Consider the following 20,155-nt stretch of genomic DNA (forward strand, 5'->3'; position numbering starts at 1 on the left):
TGCTGGTGGTTCCTGTCGATTCAGGACCCAGAGTCGCCCGCTGACTGACAGCATGAGGTCTAGAGAGGTTTGGGGCTAATTGTGTTTACGACACAATCTTCTTATCAGTACACAGACACACATCAGACATGTTTTCTGAGGTCAGCTTTGAATGGATAAGTTCTGCTATGAATCCATCCAGAACTGTAGCCGTTGATTCGCAGTATTTTCCATAGAAGAGGTCTATTTTTAGCTTTCCTGCCCAGTTTATATCAGTCCGGTGCAGCTCTGTGGAAAGCCTCTGTGAAGTGAAACAATTGGAAATCTATTGTCTTTTTTCAAAGCTGTCAGAGGCACAGGTCGGTCATCTTAAAGGTCCACTGAAGTGCCTTGAAACACGCAGCGTTATTCTATGTGGTGACGTACTTTTAACTGAAACAAAAATATATCACCCAGCCCCGCCCACTTATTTTGAATAGCCAATAGCGTTCCATTAATATCTGCTGGGCCAGAGCCGTGAGCTCGGTAAAGCCGCATTTGTAGCTTATGACAGCCGCAGTCTAATAAATTACCCCACAGATTCAATATGAAACTCTTGCTAAAACGAAATAGTGATCATAATCATGCTGAGGCTGTGTAGTTTAATACATGCCGATCGCACATATGAGCGCATATGATCTGCTCCGTGTATTGCGTCTCTGTGTAGGGGGCGGGACAATACGGATTCTAGAGAGCATTTGATTGGTCAGAACGTTTGATGAGAAACTGAAGTGCACGGTGATATCATCAAAATCGTTGATTCATATTGCCGGAAGTGACAAGGCTGTAAGTTTTGAATGCCCATATCTTGTAAACGCGAATTTTGTCGTTGTTTTGAAGCACACTAGCCTATAGATAATCTTAAGGCTAATATATTCATACTAAAAGCCAAAAAACTTTAATTTTGATTTCAGGGGGACTTTAAACAGAGATAAGCGAGGAGACTGCTGCTCTCCGAGATCTTTGCTCTCTGTTGGAGACAGGACGAGACGCTGATAGAGCAGCCCGGCTCCCTGTACATATGACGGCTTCATTTCCTGACAGCTTGTCACTGAAGCAGTCTGTACACGCAATACACGTGTGAGGCTGGTTATAGTCACAGACAGGCTAAAGAGCCTGTCTCGGTCCAATTTCTCTGTAATTTCTCAGTTTAAATTTGACTGGCATTTTTTAAGATGTTCGGTTGTACTGTATTTCAACATTAAACCAAGTGTTTGAATGGTTTTGATATAAATGTATAATTTAGGTTTTGGTTTTTTCATGTTATTTACAGAGCCCCTAAAGGGACATGTTGGAGCCTTAGAAATATTCACATCAAATATGCTAAAAGTAAGCTTTATTGGGTCATTTTACCGAATAAATTTTGTCTGAAACTTAATATAAACTCAACATAAGTATTTTGCTTGTGTGGTATTGCTTAAATTACTATGGAGCCCTTAAAGGGACATGGTGGGGGGGGGAAATCAGGCTAAGTGGAAAAAACTTAGAGTGGGAGAAAAAAAAAATTCTCTCAAAACTTTAGCGCTCACTCATTTTAAAATGTCCCAAAACCATGACTTGAAATACAAGCACTGACTATTTCTTTATACTTGGGTCCAAGTTAAAAAAAAAACTCAATGAAATGCTACACTGTGAAATTTTATTTGAAAAAAAAAAAAAAAAGTTTACTCACACCCCAAAATTTTTCCACTCACTCCATCATGCCCATTTTCATGCTCCATAGTAAATTAAGCAATACCGCACAAGCAAAAATACTGATGTTCAGTTTATATTAAGATTCAGACAAAATTTATCCAGTAAAATAACACAATAAAGTCTACTTTTAGCATATTTGATATGAACATTTCTAAGGCCTCAACATAAATTATCAACATAACAAAAACTTTGCTAAAAAACATGTTGTACACAATATATTACAGCAAGTAAAAGCCCTTTGAGTGTCATTCTAAAAACTTCACTTTATGGTACTATGGATTTTTTAAAAGTAAAGGTAAGAATAACTGTAATACTGTTTATAAGATTAACCTTTACTGGACTGAAGCAACTTTAGTTTACTTGATTTTCCAAACATGATTTATTTAGAAGAATTGATGAGTATTTATTTGTACATCTCTCTGTAATTGCAAGCTTCCAGAATTTCATCTTACTTTTTGGCCAGATAATATCAGCAACTGTACTAACTAGCATATTTTGCTCATTTTGGTGCCTTGTATAAAATTGAAGTTTTTTTTGTCTATAATATATCAAAATATATCAAATATGATACTCAACAAAAACCCATATGCATTTTTTAAAGATTTTTAAAAATATTTTGCTTAAAGTTTCAATAAACACTTTACATACATAAAGTATGTAAACCCTTTTATTAGATATCTAAATTATGCTTGTACATTTATAACATTATGTTGATGTGTTTGTACACATATAATAATTACAATTTCTAAAACTGTTTTTAAAAACTTTATTTACCCCAACATTTTCTGCCATTGTTTACTCCATCTTATGTCATTCAAGACCTGCATGACTTTCTTTCTTCTGTCTAAACAATAAAAAATGAAATAGGTCCAGTGTTGTTTGGACTCTAGTGTAATTCAAAATAGTATCAAAAAGTACAGAAAGAATGGTTTTGGATGCATTTGGTGCATTTTCTTTGCATTCAGTGCCATTCCTTTTCCATCAACAATGAACCCAAGATGTTCCCAAGTGCATTGACATCAAGTTATGCACAGAAAGATGGCTCTGGGTGTGATGAAATGATTTTTGTCAGCTGAAGATTAATGTAGTCTTCCATGGAGAAGTCGTGATTAGAAAATGTTAATATTATATATAATCAAATGCCATCAAATGGCTTAGTTGTGTTCTTGTATGATTTACACCTTTTAAAAACAATTAAAGAAGCCCAGTATTTCAGTGTTTGATGCAAGATCATGACCTGCATCTGTGAAGTGACCACAAAGGCAACAATTGATCTAATTTCTCACTAAACAAGCAATGTGTGAAATAAAACATTAACTAAATGCTATAGATTTTGAAAAAAAGAATTAGAACATGACATGCAAGATCAGTCAGTTTAGACCTATTATTAATATTTGCCACATCTTTCCTACAGAAGATGGATGGTGATACAAAAGCTTTATAGGTTTAGTTTCAAGCTTTATAGGTTTCATCTTCAAGGTAACAGCAATACAAATTGATTTGAAAACGTCTTTCAATGTGGTAAAGGTACCAAGGCTTTTCCTAGAAAGTTGGAAAAAGTGCTTTCGTCTATACATAAATGCTGCTGTTCAGTATGTTGCCATGGATTTACATGAATATGTATCTTGATGCATGATATGCCACTTTATTCTGAAAGCATCCAGAACAGATGGATGCTAAGAGAGCTTCAGACAACACTGAACCTATTAGAAAGACCATTTGAAGAGGTTTTTGGATTCGGCCCAGGTTGCATTAATTGTATCAGTCTGATGAAATTGCAGGCCAAATTGATCCTCTTAATGAGACATTCCACTTCATCAAACACTTTATAGACACAAAGGTGATCCCAGCAGGAGCTTTGTTAAAAAAAAAAAAAAACATTTTAGGTTATTAGACAGACATTTTATGAGCTAGAAAAACAGATGTTGTGATAAAATCCTGGCTAAAATGACAAACCCTTCAACTGCTGCTTTTTTCAAACTAAACTATGTATGTTACTGAATGCTGCAAGAGTTATGATGCACAATGTCTGATTTTTTTGTAGTATTAGATTTGTTATTAAATTAAAAATGAAATTAAGGGCCAGATTTACTAAACAAGGCAAATAAGCATTAAAACGCAATTCCATAAAAGCGCAGATGGTAGTATTCAATAATGTCAGGCGCAAAAATAACTGTTCATGCTTTTTCAGTGCTAATTCTTAACTGCGCATCTTTAGTAAATCCTGGAAGTAATATTTTCACACTAAAAGATGGTTTGCGCTGGCGCAAGCTGTTAGTAAATCTGGTCCTGAATTTGTTATTAATGGCAGATTCATGGCTATAATTAAAATGTAATACAATTTTGTCTAAATAAAATTTTAACTAATTAAAAAGCTGAAGTAAAATCAATGGTTTTTAATGCTACACATATTAATTAAATCGCAATATTATAAAGTACATAAAAATTAACAATAATTAAAATTTTTGCTAAAGATTAAAGGGATAGTTCACTAAAAAATGAAAATTCATTCATTTGTCACCCTTGTGTCGTTCCAAACCCGTAAGATCTTTGTTCATCTTCGAAACACAAATTAAGATTTTTTTTGAAGAAATCCAAGAGCTTTCTGACTCCGCATAAACAGAAATACCACATTAAAGGCCCAGAAAGGTAGTAAGGACAATGATAAAATAGTCCATCAGTGGTTCAACTGTAATTTTATGAAACTACAAGAACACTTTTTGCGCAAAAGAAAATGAAAATAACGACTTCACTCAACAATTTTTGCTTTTCCATGTCAGTCTTCGATGCACGTTCAGAAGAGTACCACGATGTTGCGTTGGTGTCTATGCAGGGTCAGAAAGTTCTAGGATTTTATAAAAAATGTCTTAATTTGTGTTCCAAAGATGAACAAAGATCTTACGGGTTTGGAACAACATGAGGGTGAGTAATTATTGACAGAATTTTCTGTCATTTTTAAGTGAACTATCCCTTTAAGCAGTGCAATAAAATTACTAGTGTTTCTAAAGATTAACTTCAATTAAAGGGGGGATAACACACACAGTTTCACCCAATCTTATGTTAATCTCGAGTACCTATAGAGCATCCTTCGTATCTTCGTAAAGATTGACGAGAACTCAAGCGCTGATTACCAACAAAACACAGACATTTTGATGCCGTTTCACTTACCTTATCTGCACTCCTGAATCATGACCGGGATCTTTTATAGCTGGGACCGCTCCATCTTTCAGTATCAAACGATGTGCAAATCCAGCATCGAAATGGGCCTTATTCATAAAACGTTCGTCAACAAACACACTTGCAAAACTCTGTTTCTGCCCCAGGAAAAACAAACTGCATCATCCACTGTTCAAGGTTGTATTTGCCTTACAACCAAAACCGTACTTCTTTAGAGACATTCTTCCCGAGTAAGTCACGTGTAGCATTGCAGCCGAATGAAGTGCTTTGATGGGTGCGCTCTTGCTCTTGTCGATGTGTGAGCGCAGGGGCGGATTTAGCCATTTTGGGGCCCAAGGCAAACACAGACATGGGGCCCTCTACATCTTTTGTTCTTCCTTGTAAAACTGTAAAATCTTATTCTCATAATATATTACCTGTGCAATGATATTTATTGTCAAGCAGAATCTCCTAACTGTATCTGTTTGCTGCTGCCTAAATTGGAATAGTTGTTTATTGTCTTCTATGTTGTTTTACTAAAGCGAGAAGAAAGTTTCTTCAAGATAGAAGACAAGAAACACACGCCATAAATCATGTAAATGATCAATATGGACACATAAATGTAAAATGCTGTACTACAATCTTTGTCAAAAAAAATTTAGGAGCACCCAAATTCTTTTTAGTAATGCACCGATCTTGATTATTCATGGCTGATTCTGATTGCCGATGTTTTACAAGCAAATGGGCTAATTCTGAAAGCCTTTTTATATATATTTATTTTTTATGCCTTAAGCAAGGGACAAGAATGAATGAAAACATGAGTACATGAACAAGATGGTTATTTTCTCTATTATTGGTAGAGCCATTTAAATTAGAGGCAACCACTGCATTTTTAAACAATCTACAGTAGAAATGACAAAAAATAAACGACACAGTTCGTTCTTAGTTGTGTTGACAAATGCAGCCATAATCTGTTAATATTCAAAGTGCAAATAGAGACCGAATTTTTCAAGCATGACAGAGCTATAGACAACACAACTTATTATCTGCTGCTCACATACTAATAACAGCCTAGATATTTTATGTAGCCTAATTTGCGCGCATTGGGAAGTCGCTCTCTAAACGTGAGATATTAAAATTGCTTTTGAATGTGCGTGAGCGTTTTACTTGTTTTGGTTTCGTTTTAACAATCACGCGAAACACTTGTCATTTGATGTGGATGTATGCCACGTTTAACAGTATATTGAGACGGAGGCGCAAGAATGTATAGTATATTTCTTCAATAACTTCTGCAGTTCTGCAGCAGATGCGCAGTGACGTGAAATAATGGAATAGTCCAACAGTGTGGTGTTCGAGGGAGGCGCCCGTGGCCGTAAAATATATTCTATATAAAAATATTCTGATGACTTTTCAGAGAATCTTTGACATTTGCCATAAAGTAAAAAAAAAAAAATCACCTCGACCAAATTTTTTTGAGGGGGCCCCCTTGCAGCTCGGGGCCCAAGGCAACTGCCTACCTTTGCCTAATGGCAAAGTCCGCCCCTGTGTGCGCGGGCGCGCTCTTTCAGGAGAAATGCCCACACAAGGAGTTCCACCCTTCAGGACGTCATGAAGAGCCATGATCAAAAAAAACTTTCCGAAACTTGTAAGAAACCTGGAAGTGTGTATTCGGCACAGAAATACGTCCAAATGTCGTTTAGCATGACAATCCAACTTTAACAGTGTAAATAACTTAACATGCATGAAACAGCATTGGACCCCCCCCCCCCCCTTTAAGTTTTAGATGACTGCAATGATAATCTAAAGATGTATGTAAAAAGTAGACGGAATGAGCTAAGACTTTTTTCAATCCAGACTTTTTCATCCAGAATCACAGAAATAGATTTAACACTTTTAAATAGATGGTGCTGGCCAAAATTTAAATTCGGTCATCATTTACTCTCCCTCTTTTCGTTCCAAACCTCCATGACTTTCTTGATTCTGTAGAACATAGAAGATATTTTGAGAAATATTAGATCTTTTTTGCCCATAAAAAGACAGTGGTCACCAAAAGTGTTTGATTGCCATCATTCTTCAAAATATCTTCTTTTAAGTTCCATAGGAGAAAGAAATGCAGGTTTGAAACAACATGACAGTGAGTAAATGATGACTTTCATTTTTGGGTGAACTGAGTTTTTTACTGGCATTTTTGTTCCATAAATAAGATTTAACATCCATGGAACTTATTGAAAGTTTTTTTTTTTTTGTGATGTCTGTGGAATATAATTCGATTCGCCCCATCTTTTCATGCAGAATTGTTTTTGTTTTATGTATTTACAGTGTGTGTGTATCTTTCCACAGAGTCATGGGCTCTGGAGAGACGCCTATTCTGATTGTCGGCAACAAGCGTGATCTGCAGCGAGGTCGCGTCATCCCCAGACACAGCGTATCTGACTTAGTCCGAAAGAGCTGGAAGTGTGGATATGTGGAGTGCTCTGCCAAGTTCAACTGGCACATTTTACTATTGTTCGGAGAGGCTCTCCGCAGCGTGGGTTGTGCCCGCTGCAAGCACGTCCATGCCACCATCCGTTTCCAGCGGGCGCTCAGAAGAGAGCGATGCGTCGTAATGTGAGGCTGCCGTTTCTCTTCTACAGAGCCCATTCTAAAGCGGTTTATGGCTATGGACACTCTGTTATTGTGTGGGCAGCTGGAAGAGCTGTGATAACCCTCATGCCAAGGAACTTAACATTTGGGATTCTAACTACGGACAGACAGATGTGGTCTTGAAACAGGGAGTCCCTGTTGCTTCATTACTTAAGCCTTCAAACTGATGTCTCCGCTTTTGGCCTGGAAAAACACAACCAACATCACTGCCTCTTATCTTAGAAATTCAAACTGCCAAAAGACTGGTGGAAGGCAATCAGCTTTAATAATACACTCTGTCATTGCTTACGTTCAGGCCAGGGCAGCACATAGACGCTTCTCTATGCTTATGAGCTTAAGGATCTTCCAGTACCTGCGAGCTGAAGTGTTTCCCACCTCAGGTGCAGTATGCAGGCACTGATTCTGAAATACGCCACACAACACAAATTATACAAAGAATCTATGTTCAATGTTTTTAAAGGGATAGTTCATTGAAAAATTGCATGATTTACTCACCTCTGTGAAATTTTAATAATTCTTTTCCATGTAGTTACATACAATGGGGTGCTTTCAAGCTTCAAAAGAGGTGCAGAGGTCCACACTTTATCCGTGTGGCTCTAACACCATACAATAGCTTGTGAAAAGAATATATGGGAATTTACCAATAATCTTCCCCTCCAGTGACCTGGAGCTGTGATAACCCTCTGCTGCAACGGGGAGTAGAGTTGAACTTGAACTACACTGCAAAAATCCTTTTCTTACTTACTTTTTGTCTTGTTTCCAGCCAAAATCTCAAAAAATTCTTAAATCAAGAAGGATTTTCTAGACTAATAAAAACTATTTTCATTTTCAGAAAAAAACTACTCATAATTGAGTGTGCTTTTGCTTGAAACAAGCAAATAATCTGCCAATGTTGAAAGAAAAATAATCTTGTTTTCTGTTTGAAATAAGATTTTTTTTGCTTACCCCGTTGGCAGATTATTTTGCTTGTTCTAAGCAAAAACTCAATTAATTTTGACTAGTTTTTTCTAAAAAACAAGAAAATAATTTTTACTCGTCTAGAAAATCCTTCTTGATGTAAGAATTTTTTAGATATTTTGGCTGGAAACAAGACAAAAAATCTAAGTAAGAAAAGCATTTTTTGCTGTGTAGTGGCCTCATTTATAAAATGTTGCATAGAAACTGTCCTACATTTGCTTTTAAAATAATTTCTGTGCATACATGTGATTCAGAGAACTAACATACTTTCAGATATTAAATTTATCCACCTTTTTCTTTAACGCAGAAGTAAGCCTATGGGCGAGACTTCCGGTTCATTAGCCGCTATAGGGAAATAACGAGAAGAATAACTACGTGCAGTAAACGATAAAACAGTTTCCACTACAAATCAGTGTGCTCATAATTAAGATAATACATTAAAATAATATGGTAACACACAAATTTACAATATCAAGCAGCAAAAAAAGCTGTTTTGTACAACTAAAAATAGCTGGACGCGGATGAGATCGGAAGCCTGATCCATAAAATTTACAAATGGCCATGCCCGCTCTTTAGGGAAGAAAAAGGTGGATAAATTGCAAATGATCATGAAATTGTGCATAGCTGAATGGTTTAAGATCTCCACTTGTAAACACTGCCTAATTAATAACATTAACATATAATAGAGCAGCAGTCAACAACCAAATTCTTTATTAAAACTTAAATATATACGTCTCTTACTACAATATGTAGTAGAAAACCTATGAAAGATTTACGTAATTTAGAAAATCCACATCATTTTATACATATTTTGGTGTTGCACGGTTGCACTCAGTGAGGTACTGGCGCTACCTGTTGCTATTTTTACTGTAACACAGCTCAGAATAAGCAACTTGGAAAATAAAATACTGATAAAATGTCACATTGCGTGGCTTTTGGTTGTAACTTTCAGTCAAAGAGAAGAGAAGTGATGAGAATTGAAGCAAAGAAGTTTTCACTGCTTTCCTAGCAATAAGAAGTGGAGAAGGAATGCGAAGATGCTTGTGGACGAATAAACTTCCTAAAGACCTGCGTCTTTGTTCTCTCTACTTTAGCCCTGCTGCCTTTGAGACTTTTAGTAGACCTTAGCTACTGAAAGAGCTTATAAAAGGCAGAGACGAGAAATGCTAGATGCCACCCTGGCAGGATGTAAACATGCAGATGCTTGTCATGACGCCGCAGACACTGAAGAAGTTTCTCAGCACGGATTTCACTCGATATCCAGGGGCGTTTAGACTATTTGTAAGGAATAACGATTTGGTTTTAGCCTACATTTACATCCATCGCCACCTGTAAGCTCTTTCGGTAGCTGTGTGTTGCAGTAAAAATAGCAATAGGTAGCACCAGTAGCTCACCAAGTGCAACCATTTCATGTCACCGAAATAATGGCACCCCATAGTCCAAACTATGTATATAATGATGTGGATTTTTGAAATAATGTTAATATTTAATGGATTTTGTCCAAACATATTGGCGAGTGTCAAAAATTGCTTAAATTTCTAAGTACGTGCAGTACTTGGAGACCAAAAAGTGCATACGTCTGCTTGGACCCTGACGTGGTGCAAAGCACTTTTCAACGTCAAAGACGGTTTTATTGATCTAAATCTTGGCTATTTCGATTATTTTATTTATTTTTATTTCAGTTTTGGGTTTAGTAATTTTAGTACTCCAAATTAAACATTTTTAATAGTTATAGTTTTAGTTAACACTGGTGCAGTCACTGGATCTTTTGATACATGAAAGCATCGGTCTTCATTCATTGCAACTGCACTGAATAGTGAATAGAAAATAATTAAACATTCTTCTTTTGAAAGTCATGAGGATGGGTAAATAATGACAGATTTTGAACTATCCCTTTAGGGCAGGGATCTTCCAATTTGACCCAAGAGATCCACTTACCTGCAGAGTTTAGCTCTAACCCTAATAAAACACACCTTAGCATGCTAATCAATGTTAAGGCTAGAAGGGGTACAGCTGCTGCTACTGGCCATGTGCAAATCAATATAGAGGGTTTGCACTTACGTCCCGATTTAGTCAGTTACCGGGATACATGGCCATATTAGAGATACTTGGATGTAAACAACAGCATGGATTGCATAGTTAATGTACTACTGAATGCATTGTTCTGCTAATTTATGCTGTCTAAACCACTGAAGAAAATGTGTGGAAGCTGCTAAATCATATAGAGAAGGACTTAGTACGCAGGAAAGGGCGCAATATTTTGACAAACTAAAGTTAATCGGTGGTAAAGATACATACGAGCAATATTAATTAAGATATTAGCCCAATATTTTGCCTGCCTTACTGTAAATGATAAGAACTAACACGAATGTTGTCAAGATTCTTGCTCGGGAAATCCTGGTTCAGTTTGGCCAACCACAAACCTTTTGTTCCTTAGGTTTTTTGCACTCTTCTCCTTGATTTGTTATAACTTTTGGCAGTCTATAGTACTTTACATTTTCTCCCAGTCTGACTGATTAGTACAAACCAAAACATGACAATAATTGATCATTTTCAGCAGCAATAATCAGCAAAATATGTGAGTTTTGTTTGGTTAAGTGGCGTTGTTTAAGTTCAGTGCTGCAAATATGGCCGATTGATGACACGTCGTGAAAACTCTATTGCGTAGTTTTTGTCACACTAAACAACAATTATGGGGTAGAAGGTTTAGGGTTGAGGTGTAGACGTTAATAAAACACAATCTAATAGGTAGCACAACCCACGTAGGTTGGTTTGATCAGGGTTGGAACCAAACACTGCAGCATATTGGCCCTCCAAGGCAAGATTTGATGAACCCTGCTTTAGGGTATGACTTGATACTGTGTCTTAGCCCAGTCTAATGTATGCCAAGGTATGAGAATTTGTCCCACTTTGACATGGTGTAGACACATTCATTCAAAAGGGAAAAAGGAAAATATAATTTGAATGTAAATGTGTTATAAATGGATGCGCTTACATTGTGGATCCCACTTTGTCATGCAGAGGTTTGGATGATGTTTGTGTGCGGCAAGGAACAAACTAAAAATATGCCCTTCTTTAATAATTTAACCCACCTCATCTCTGGTGCACATACAGACCAGCTTCTGCTGCACACCCCTAGTCAGATCAAATACATGTTCAATACAAATGTCTACATGTAAAGAGCACATTAGTCTAATAAATGGACACCGGACAGAAAATGCATCCTCGTCTGTGTGATGTGTGAGTGCTAAATCAATACCTACATCAGTGTCTGTGCTTCAGAGGTAATGTATCTGCCCGGCTCTCCTATACAATGCACTACACGTACACAGTAATAACAAAGTGTGATTCACAGCGTGTACTATTTAAATCAGCAAGGCAGCGTGTAATACTGTGACTGTGTTGGTGAAGCTTACTAATGTTCATTAATCCTTAAACAATCAGAGGCTAATTTCAGGTAACGTGACAAATGGAAGCCTGTTTTCATGTTTATGTTCCGTTCTAAATAATTGGATGAGATTCGGTGTAAGCCGAATTTAATCGTTTTATCCCGAGTCCACAAATTTGAGGTCCACACAGTATCATGCTCTCCGAGGATATCTTCAAAGTGCTCCTCTCCACTGACAAGAGTCTGGGGATTTTAAGGAAGGGGGAGCGGGGGATGAAAGGGGACTGGGGTTGGAGGGAGGGAACAAGGAGAAGAAAGTTGCAAGGGAGCACAGCTGCTGTAGTGTGACAGACTGCAGTTCTGACGAAGCTATTATTAGCTCCAGACTTATGCCACGAGTTATTTATAAAACCAGCAGCCAAAACACTGAAGCACAAGGTGACTGGGAAACGCCAAGGAGGAAACGCTAGCGGGATGCTTGATGGAGCTGACATGAATAAACAGCAAACAACCTTGTCCAGTCTTGACATATTTACAGCATGTTACAAAATGTGAAAACCTAAAAATAGAAATTCTGTACATGGACATGCATTTTGATAGGCCGAACAAACGGCTCAGATGTCACTGCATCAGTTTTTATTCATTTAAAGAGTTCCTCTCTTTCATCATCCTCAAACATGTGATTACATGGAAGCTCATAGCAATAAAAAAATATATCAATTCAGACAACTCTTTGCAAATGTTAATCTAGAGTCTAATAAGTCAAAACCAAATTATATGTTAAACAGCTCTAGATATTGCATTGTCTAACTGAAAATGAAAATTATGTCATCATTTATTCACGTCATGTCGTTCCCAACCTGTAGGATTTTTTTTTTTTGTTCTGTAGAACTAGGGTGACCATATTTTAGTTTTTAAAAAAGAGGACGTAGGTCGGGTGGGGGTTGGGGTCCTAGTTTTGGTATCAAAATATGTCATTTCCATACTAAAACTACTTATTTTACAGTCACCGTTATCAGATTATGCATAAACACAGCTAAAAAGCTTCCTACCACAGTGGCCATCCTTCACAAAACTAATATCTACCACAGTTTTATCACAGGTAGAATGCAAAATGTTTCAATACAAGAATTTCAGTCAAATGGAATTTGTGCAATATTTCAAACTTTTAACCCACGGGAGAAAATCAACTTGCCGCAACTGTTTAAAATCAGCCCAATTCCGTGGAAAAAAATGCGAATTTGGCAACCCTATATCAAACACAAGCTGCATCCAAAGCGATTTAAATACTCTGCATACAGTGCCTTGCAAAAGTATTCATACCCCTTCATTTTTGTTGCAGCATTATGTTAAACTGCTTTAAATTAGTTTTTCCCCACATCAATTTACACTCCATACACCATAATAATGACAAAGCAAAAACCAGATTTGCAAATTTTATTAAAAATAAAACACTGAAATAAGTACATTGCATAAGTATTCATACCCTTAACTCAGTACATAGGTGAAGCACCTTTACAGCCTCAAGTCTTTTTGGGTATGATGTGACAAGCTTTGCACATCTGCATTTGGCAATCATCTGCCATTCTTTGCCTCACCTTTTCACCTCTCAAGGTCTGTCAGCTTGGATGGGGGCTGGCAGACATTTTCTAGAATCCTAGTTGTTCCAATCGTCTTCCATAATGGAGGCTACATGCTTCTGTGAACCTTCAATGCAGCAGATTTTTTTCTGAACTCTTCCCTAGATCATTGCCTTAGTGCAAGTCTGTCACTGAGCTCTACAGGCAGTTATCTTGACCTCAGGACTTGGTTTTTGCTCTGATATGCATTTTCAGCTGTTAGACCTTTTCTGAGAGATGTGTGCATTTCTAAATCATACTCATTCAAATGAATTTGCCACAGTTTAACTCCACTCGAAGTGTACATCTAGAAGCAATATGAATGCTCCTGAGCTAAATTTCGGGTGTCCCAGAAAAGGGTATGAATACTTATCTTTTTAGTTTTTAATTTTTAATAAATTTGCATGTGGGGAAAAAAAGTAATTTAAAGTAGTTTAACATAAGGCAGCAACATAACAAAATGTGAAAAATAATGAAGGGGTATGAATAATTTTGCAATGCACTGTATTGATAGCGACTCCGTGATGCGCGAAAATGATATTCAATATTAGAACTTTTGCAGGAGCGGGATTAAGGAAACAGTCCCACACAAGGCTTTAATACAAAAACGCACACGATGAATGGCGACTGTAGAAAGCAAAAGCTGAATCCCGGACATTTTGGGGCGATTTAGGAATCCCAACCTCTTCCAAAAAGAGGACATGTCCGAGGAAAAGGACACCCTAGTAGAACACAAAAGAGATCATTTAAAAAGATGTTTTGAGCGTTGTTTTGTTGATACAATGAAAGCCACTGGGCTCTAGTGCTGTTGTGGACCCTCACTGACTTTCACGATGGACAAAAACAGTTGAAACATACTTTCAAACAGCTTGTACAGAGTGGAACTTGTAAAGTAAACATCTTGACACATAGAGTTAAAGTTGACATATCATGAAAATCTGACTTTTCTCTGTTTAAGTGCTATAATTGGGTTCCCAGTGCATCTACCAACCTAGAAAATGTGAAAAAGGACAACCAAGTAACTATTGCACCCCCATTTTGTTTTTGCAAGCGACAAGGGTGTAACAGTTCTAACAAAATTTGAGCAAAACATACTGAGTCCTAGTCTCAGAGAACAGACCAGAGTCCCAGCCTCAGAGGAGACAAGAGAGCAGTGGATTTATTGATTGATTTATTTTAGTGCCACATTAAAATAATAAAATGTAAGATTATAAGATTGAAGTCGTAATATTTCAAGAATGAAATTGAAATATTTAGAGAATATAGTCGAAATTACGAGAATGAAGTCGAAATATTTTCAGAATAAAGTTGAAATATTTCGAGAATGAAGTTTTTTAATGAAGTGTTTCGAGAATAAAGTCAAAATATTTTTTAGAATAAATCAAAATTACGAGAATTAATTTGTAGCAATTATGAGATTAAAGTTTTTTTAAGAGTATATTATAGCCTATTGTGCATGCAAATTGCCCAGATTGAGAGCTTGAGGAGATATTCCAAAATCTCAGCTTTCAATATTGGTAAGTTTTACAGTGAAATACAAACAATAATGTGTTTTTCACGCTCTTTAATGTGGTGTGACAGGTCACTGTATTTACTTCAGTTCAAGCAGCATGTGAATCAGTCACCTTTCTGATTACAATGTGGCATTTGTTTTATTAAATTAGGCTACTGTTTTTTTAATTCCTTCTGATGTTCCTTTCCGTTTACATCAGGCTATAAATTTGAAATAAAGAGGAAAAACACATTTATGAAATGTGATAAAACTGACAGAATTTGAAAGCTGAGCTGTGTTATATTAAAAGAAACAAAGCACAAAATGATTGTGATTACTTTGTTTTATATTAAAACCAATAGCACAAAGCTTATTGTTATTAAAATGTGGCTGGCGCACTACATATAGGCCTAATGAATGCAATCGAAGACGTGAAAGACTTTATTCTCGAAACATTTGGACTTTATTCTTAAAACATTTTAACTTTATTCTTAATACATTTTGATTTTATTCTCGAAACATTTAGAATATTCCCAGAAAATGTTGACTTTATTTTCGGAACATTTCACCTTTATTCACGAAACATTTCAACTTTACTCTCGAAACATGACTTTATTCCTGAGACATTTCGACTTTATTCTCAAAACATTTTGACTTTATTCTTGAAATTTAGATTTTATTCTCGAAACATTGACTTTATTCTTGTAATTTTTACTTTATTCTTGTAATTTAGACTTTATTCTCTAAATATTTGGACTTTATTCTCAAAATATTATAACTTTAATCTCATAATTTAGTTTTTTTTTTATGTGGCACTAAAACATGGTTGTAGCCACACAGATTGAATATAAACATGCAATTTCTTTCCTAGTTGTTAACCTTCACAGACATAACCTACTGTTTTTGTAATTCACATGAGTTTGTAACCTAAACTTGTGTGCATTTGACAGTTTAAGTGCAATAAGACATGAAATAGAACTTAGTTTAGTACTCACATGCCATGTTACAGCCACTTTCTGTGTGCGTGCTTCAGATGTGTGTGGTCTAAAAAAACCTTTAGCAGAGGTTTAATCTAATACAGTTGAAAACGCATGATTTCAGCACAATAGACATTACAATCAAAACCATACAGAGGTTTTTTAGCAAAGAATCTGAGTTACGAGCTGTAAAGGCATAGCCCTATTCTGGAAAAGGGGACGGGGAGCAACAGCTTAATTGCATTTAAAGAGACATGCACAAAAAAACTGTTTCTGCTTCTTTTTAAAACAGGCATTTCCAAAATGATATAATAAATGATCTGTGGAGTATTTTGAGCTTAACACATTCTGGGGACACCTGAGACTTATATGACATATTGTAAAAAGGGGCATAATAGGTCTCCTTTAACATTCACATATTAATCAATTAGACCCTAAAAAGTAACGAAAAACACTAAAAATACCTGTCTACTTTGCTTTGACATTAAAACTATTGTCAATGAGGGTTTTATAAATTCATGTACTGTACTTTTTCCATGTACAGTATGAATAAACAATTTATGTATAAGCAATCAACAAACCAACATATCTAATTTTAGGTAAGACGACTTTAATCTCTAATGAAATTGCTGTGATTTTTGTAACTGATCTTGAAGGCTTTCGGAAAAGTGCATTTTTATCAAGTAAAACAGTCTTTGACCAACATATGGCTTGTCTGAACTGGCAGTAAAATTTTCAGTAAACTTTAAAATGACAAAACTGTGAATTTCTGAGTCGTGAGTAGTCAGTTAAACCCAAGTTTCCAGATGTTGATCTGCAGCATGTGGCTTCTTGTTTAATCTTTGACACTCTGTTGTACTTGGTATTGAGACCTGCAAGTTTGGTTTAGTCCAAGTGTTTCCTAGAGAGTTGTCTGTGCCAAAAGGCACGTGTTGGGAATTGTTTCTTCTCTGGTTGTGAGAGTTTTCCTCTTTACAGCTTGTTCTTTTGTAGAAAACTGGTTTTGGGATCTTTGAAGGCTTTCGGTCTGACCTGTGGTCGCGTCTGGGTCGCACACAGGGTCTTAGTTTTAGCTTAAAGATGGATGGCACTCTCTCTGGCTTCCTTAAGGATCTCCTTTGTTTGAATGAAGAACTCCTCTGCTTTTTTACATGTTCAGTTCCTAAACTTGATCCTTTTCCAAGAGGAATTTTGGACTCAGCATTGGAGTTGTCAAATGGCACCTTCACAAGTTCAGCAGTCTCCTTTGAATCCATACTGGATCCTAGTGAGGACCAAGAACTGGTCATACAAGGTTTAGAGACCTTAAGGTGATGTGCGGTAACGTGGTCTTCCTCCACCTTCCCCCTGAGACCCTGAAGAGTGTTCACCCACTTCCCAACTGACACCTTCTCCAGCTTCCGTTGGCCACCAGAGAGTTCAGCAATGACTGCATCAAAATCCCTGTTTCCACTGTTGGGTGTTGCCCGATCAAGACTTGCTGATCTGTTAGAACGTTTACACTGGTCAGATAGGATCTCTCTGGAATTCTTGGGATTCTCATGGTTCTTCTCATCAGAGCTAGTGCTGGTTTCTGAGTCAACGCTTAGTTGCTGTAGATTGGACAAGATTTCCTCTTCTAGGCTCTTAAAGAGGATAGCTTCCTGAGCAGGGCTGAGAGGAGGAGGAGTGAAAAGATAACTTCTTTCAATTCCTCCCTCTCCACTTCCTAAATCTCCTTGAGACTTCTGAGAATCAAGAAAGCTTTTAGATGATTTACTTGAGCTGTTAATGTGAGGAGACTGCATAATGTTCAGCACCGGTAGGGACAAGTGCTGTACCTTCTTGCTGACTGATATATCTGCTCTTTGTTCACTTACATCTAGAATATATTTCATTTTATCTGGGGACTCTTCTTGAGAGATCTTAGCTGGTGTTCTTGGTCTGGTGTGTTGTCCTTCTGAAATGGCCCCCATTAGCCCTTTAAAAGGAGAAGAGGTACGGACAAAAAGTGGACTCTTTTTGGGACCCCCAATGTCCTCCAGCTCATGAATGGTGATGTTCGGAGGTCTGAAACATGAATGTGTATTTCTAGGAGGACTCTGGAAGGTCCTTTCTAGACTTTCTAGCGAGTCCGATACAAGGTGCGCATTGTCCTGGTTCTCTCGTCCTTTTAATCTAAGTGAGGAATTTTGTCTCAGCTTTGAAACAAACTGTGATTTGGTCCATGTTTGTCCCAGATTTTTCTCAGGCACTTGCTGTGGCTGGATCTGGTTGACATTCCTCTGAAGAACTAGAGGAGTTTGAGGACGTTGTATCTCAGGTTGTGGTGTGGTAGGATCATTGGTGGCCCGTGGAAGACTGCTCGTGAGACGAGGTGCTTGTGACGTCCTTGTTGCATCTCTGCCTTTTCTACTGGAGGAGTTTGTTTTCAAGCTGTCTTTTCTGTCTGCACAAGTGTACACACAAGATGGAGTACTCGCACGCTCTCTTAATCTGGAAAAACACCCACACAGAGTCTTGTCAGTGAGTCTGTGCTTCCTCAACAGCTGTTAATAGTATCATGTATTTAGAGACACGGATATTCATTATTAAGCATATGGTAGTTTCCAAACTCCATTTTATCAAATCGGAAGAGATTAGAGGAAATGGACATTTCATGGAAGTACATTAAAACAACCTATTTGCAGACCCACTCCTAGTAGTATTTCTTGGCCCCATTTAGACCTGGCATTAGCATGAGTTGTCTGCATTTTCACATTATGAGGTGGCCCTGGGACTGAGTTTGACCACATTTAATGCAAATGCATTTTTGTTATTGTCATTCAGATGTTATTGGCTTTAGCTTTATATTCTACTCTCACTATTTAAAAGAGACCAGACACTGCATTTTCGCAATTAGAAAAATTATTTTCCTATCTTACCTATTGAAATCTCTCATATTGCTCATTTCTACTACCGAAGAGAGTACTTTTCAGCTATTTTCTTTACTTATAATTCCTATATTATGCTCTTTCACTTTTTGAAATTGAGCCAGTGTGTGGTGTGAATGTTTGGGGCATAAAAAACATCTACAAAGTTAGAAATCTCAAAGTCCACTCCAAAGGGAGATATTTAGTTTTTTAAAAAATCCATTTTCAAGAACTACAACAAACAGCTCCTTTAGACTACAGCGTTTGTTTTCCGGATGCTATGATGTCACAGCGTAAATCCCAGCTACGGAAATTTGAATCGTGGACGAGGTGTGGGATTCGCCTAACTTTAGCGATGTAGCATAGACAGCCGCTTCTGGGATGCTTCAGCTAGCCGCAGGGCGGCTCATATAAACGCATGCATTGACTAAAGTGTCCGCGAACTGCTCCGGTAGCCGTGCTGGAGCCGCGCCGTTGAGTTTGTGGTACAGAGGGTCGAAAACAGAGCCGCAGCAGATGTAAACACAAGCATTGACTAGAGTGACGATCAACGGTTGCCGCGTTGGAGCCACGCTGTAGACGTATGCAGTGTGAGGTAAGAGATTTATTCATCATCCAGTGTAGATAGCTTCACTATCCTTACGCTGGTTTCAGGCATGTAAATAATTAAATAAATTAGCACAATAATGATAATATCATGTTTTGGCGATCTCGCAGGCTGGCGATAGGACCAACACGACTGTAGCGTATTATTTACTCACCCTCCATGCATCCTAGGTGTATATGACTTCCTTCTTTCAGACGAATGCAATCGGAGTTATATTAAAAATAATCCTGCCACCCCCAAGCTTTAGAACGGCATAGACTGAACGGCATAGACAAGTGTTTCTCTCCATCAGTCCAAAACAAGTCGATCCATAATAAAAAAGTGCCTCACATGGCTCTGGAGGGCTCAGTAAGAATGCTAACCAATCACAATACATTTCGTTTTCGGAAGGCGGACTTTCATCAAACACGGAACTAATCGAGCCATTTGTGCCAGTCTGGGGAGAAAGCTATTGTAATAATGTAAATTATGTGAAAAATAAAGTTTTTTTTAAACAACCAAGCATGACAGCATGTTCTAGTGCACCCCCAAAACAAAATAAAGACTTTGTAAAAGAGCATAATAGGACCCCTTTAAGATTGTTTGCTGGGTTTATAAAGAAAGGACATGCAAGAAATTACAAAAAGCATTTGTGACCCTGGACCACAAAACCAGTCTTTTATATCCATCATCTAAAAGCTGAATAAATAAGCTATCCATTGATGTATGGTTA

The 20,155-nt window shown here is 37.2% G+C and overlaps 2 protein-coding genes across 2 annotated transcripts in view; one reads left to right on the forward strand and one right to left on the reverse strand.

Annotated features, from left to right (window-relative positions):
- Positions 1 to 11,673, forward strand: part of LOC141335531 (ras-like protein family member 10B) — a 26,510-nt gene extending 14,837 nt beyond the window's left edge. Inside the window, exon 4 of the mRNA XM_073841029.1 lies at positions 7,210 to 11,673. Coding sequence (XP_073697130.1) covers positions 7,210 to 7,480 — 271 coding nt within the window. The 3' untranslated portion in view covers positions 7,481 to 11,673. The remainder of the gene's footprint in view (positions 1 to 7,209) is intronic.
- gas2l2 (growth arrest specific 2 like 2) overlaps positions 7,804 to 20,155 on the reverse strand; it is a 26,066-nt gene continuing 13,714 nt past the window's right edge. The window contains exons 6-7 of the mRNA XM_073839999.1: positions 16,818 to 18,420; positions 7,804 to 7,914 (exon numbers count right to left, since the gene is read on the reverse strand). Coding sequence (XP_073696100.1) covers positions 7,804 to 7,914; positions 16,818 to 18,420 — 1,714 coding nt within the window. The remainder of the gene's footprint in view (positions 7,915 to 16,817; positions 18,421 to 20,155) is intronic.

This window comes from Garra rufa, chromosome 5, assembly GCF_049309525.1.
Source record: "Garra rufa chromosome 5, GarRuf1.0, whole genome shotgun sequence".
Lineage (NCBI taxonomy): Eukaryota > Metazoa > Chordata > Actinopteri > Cypriniformes > Cyprinidae > Garra > Garra rufa.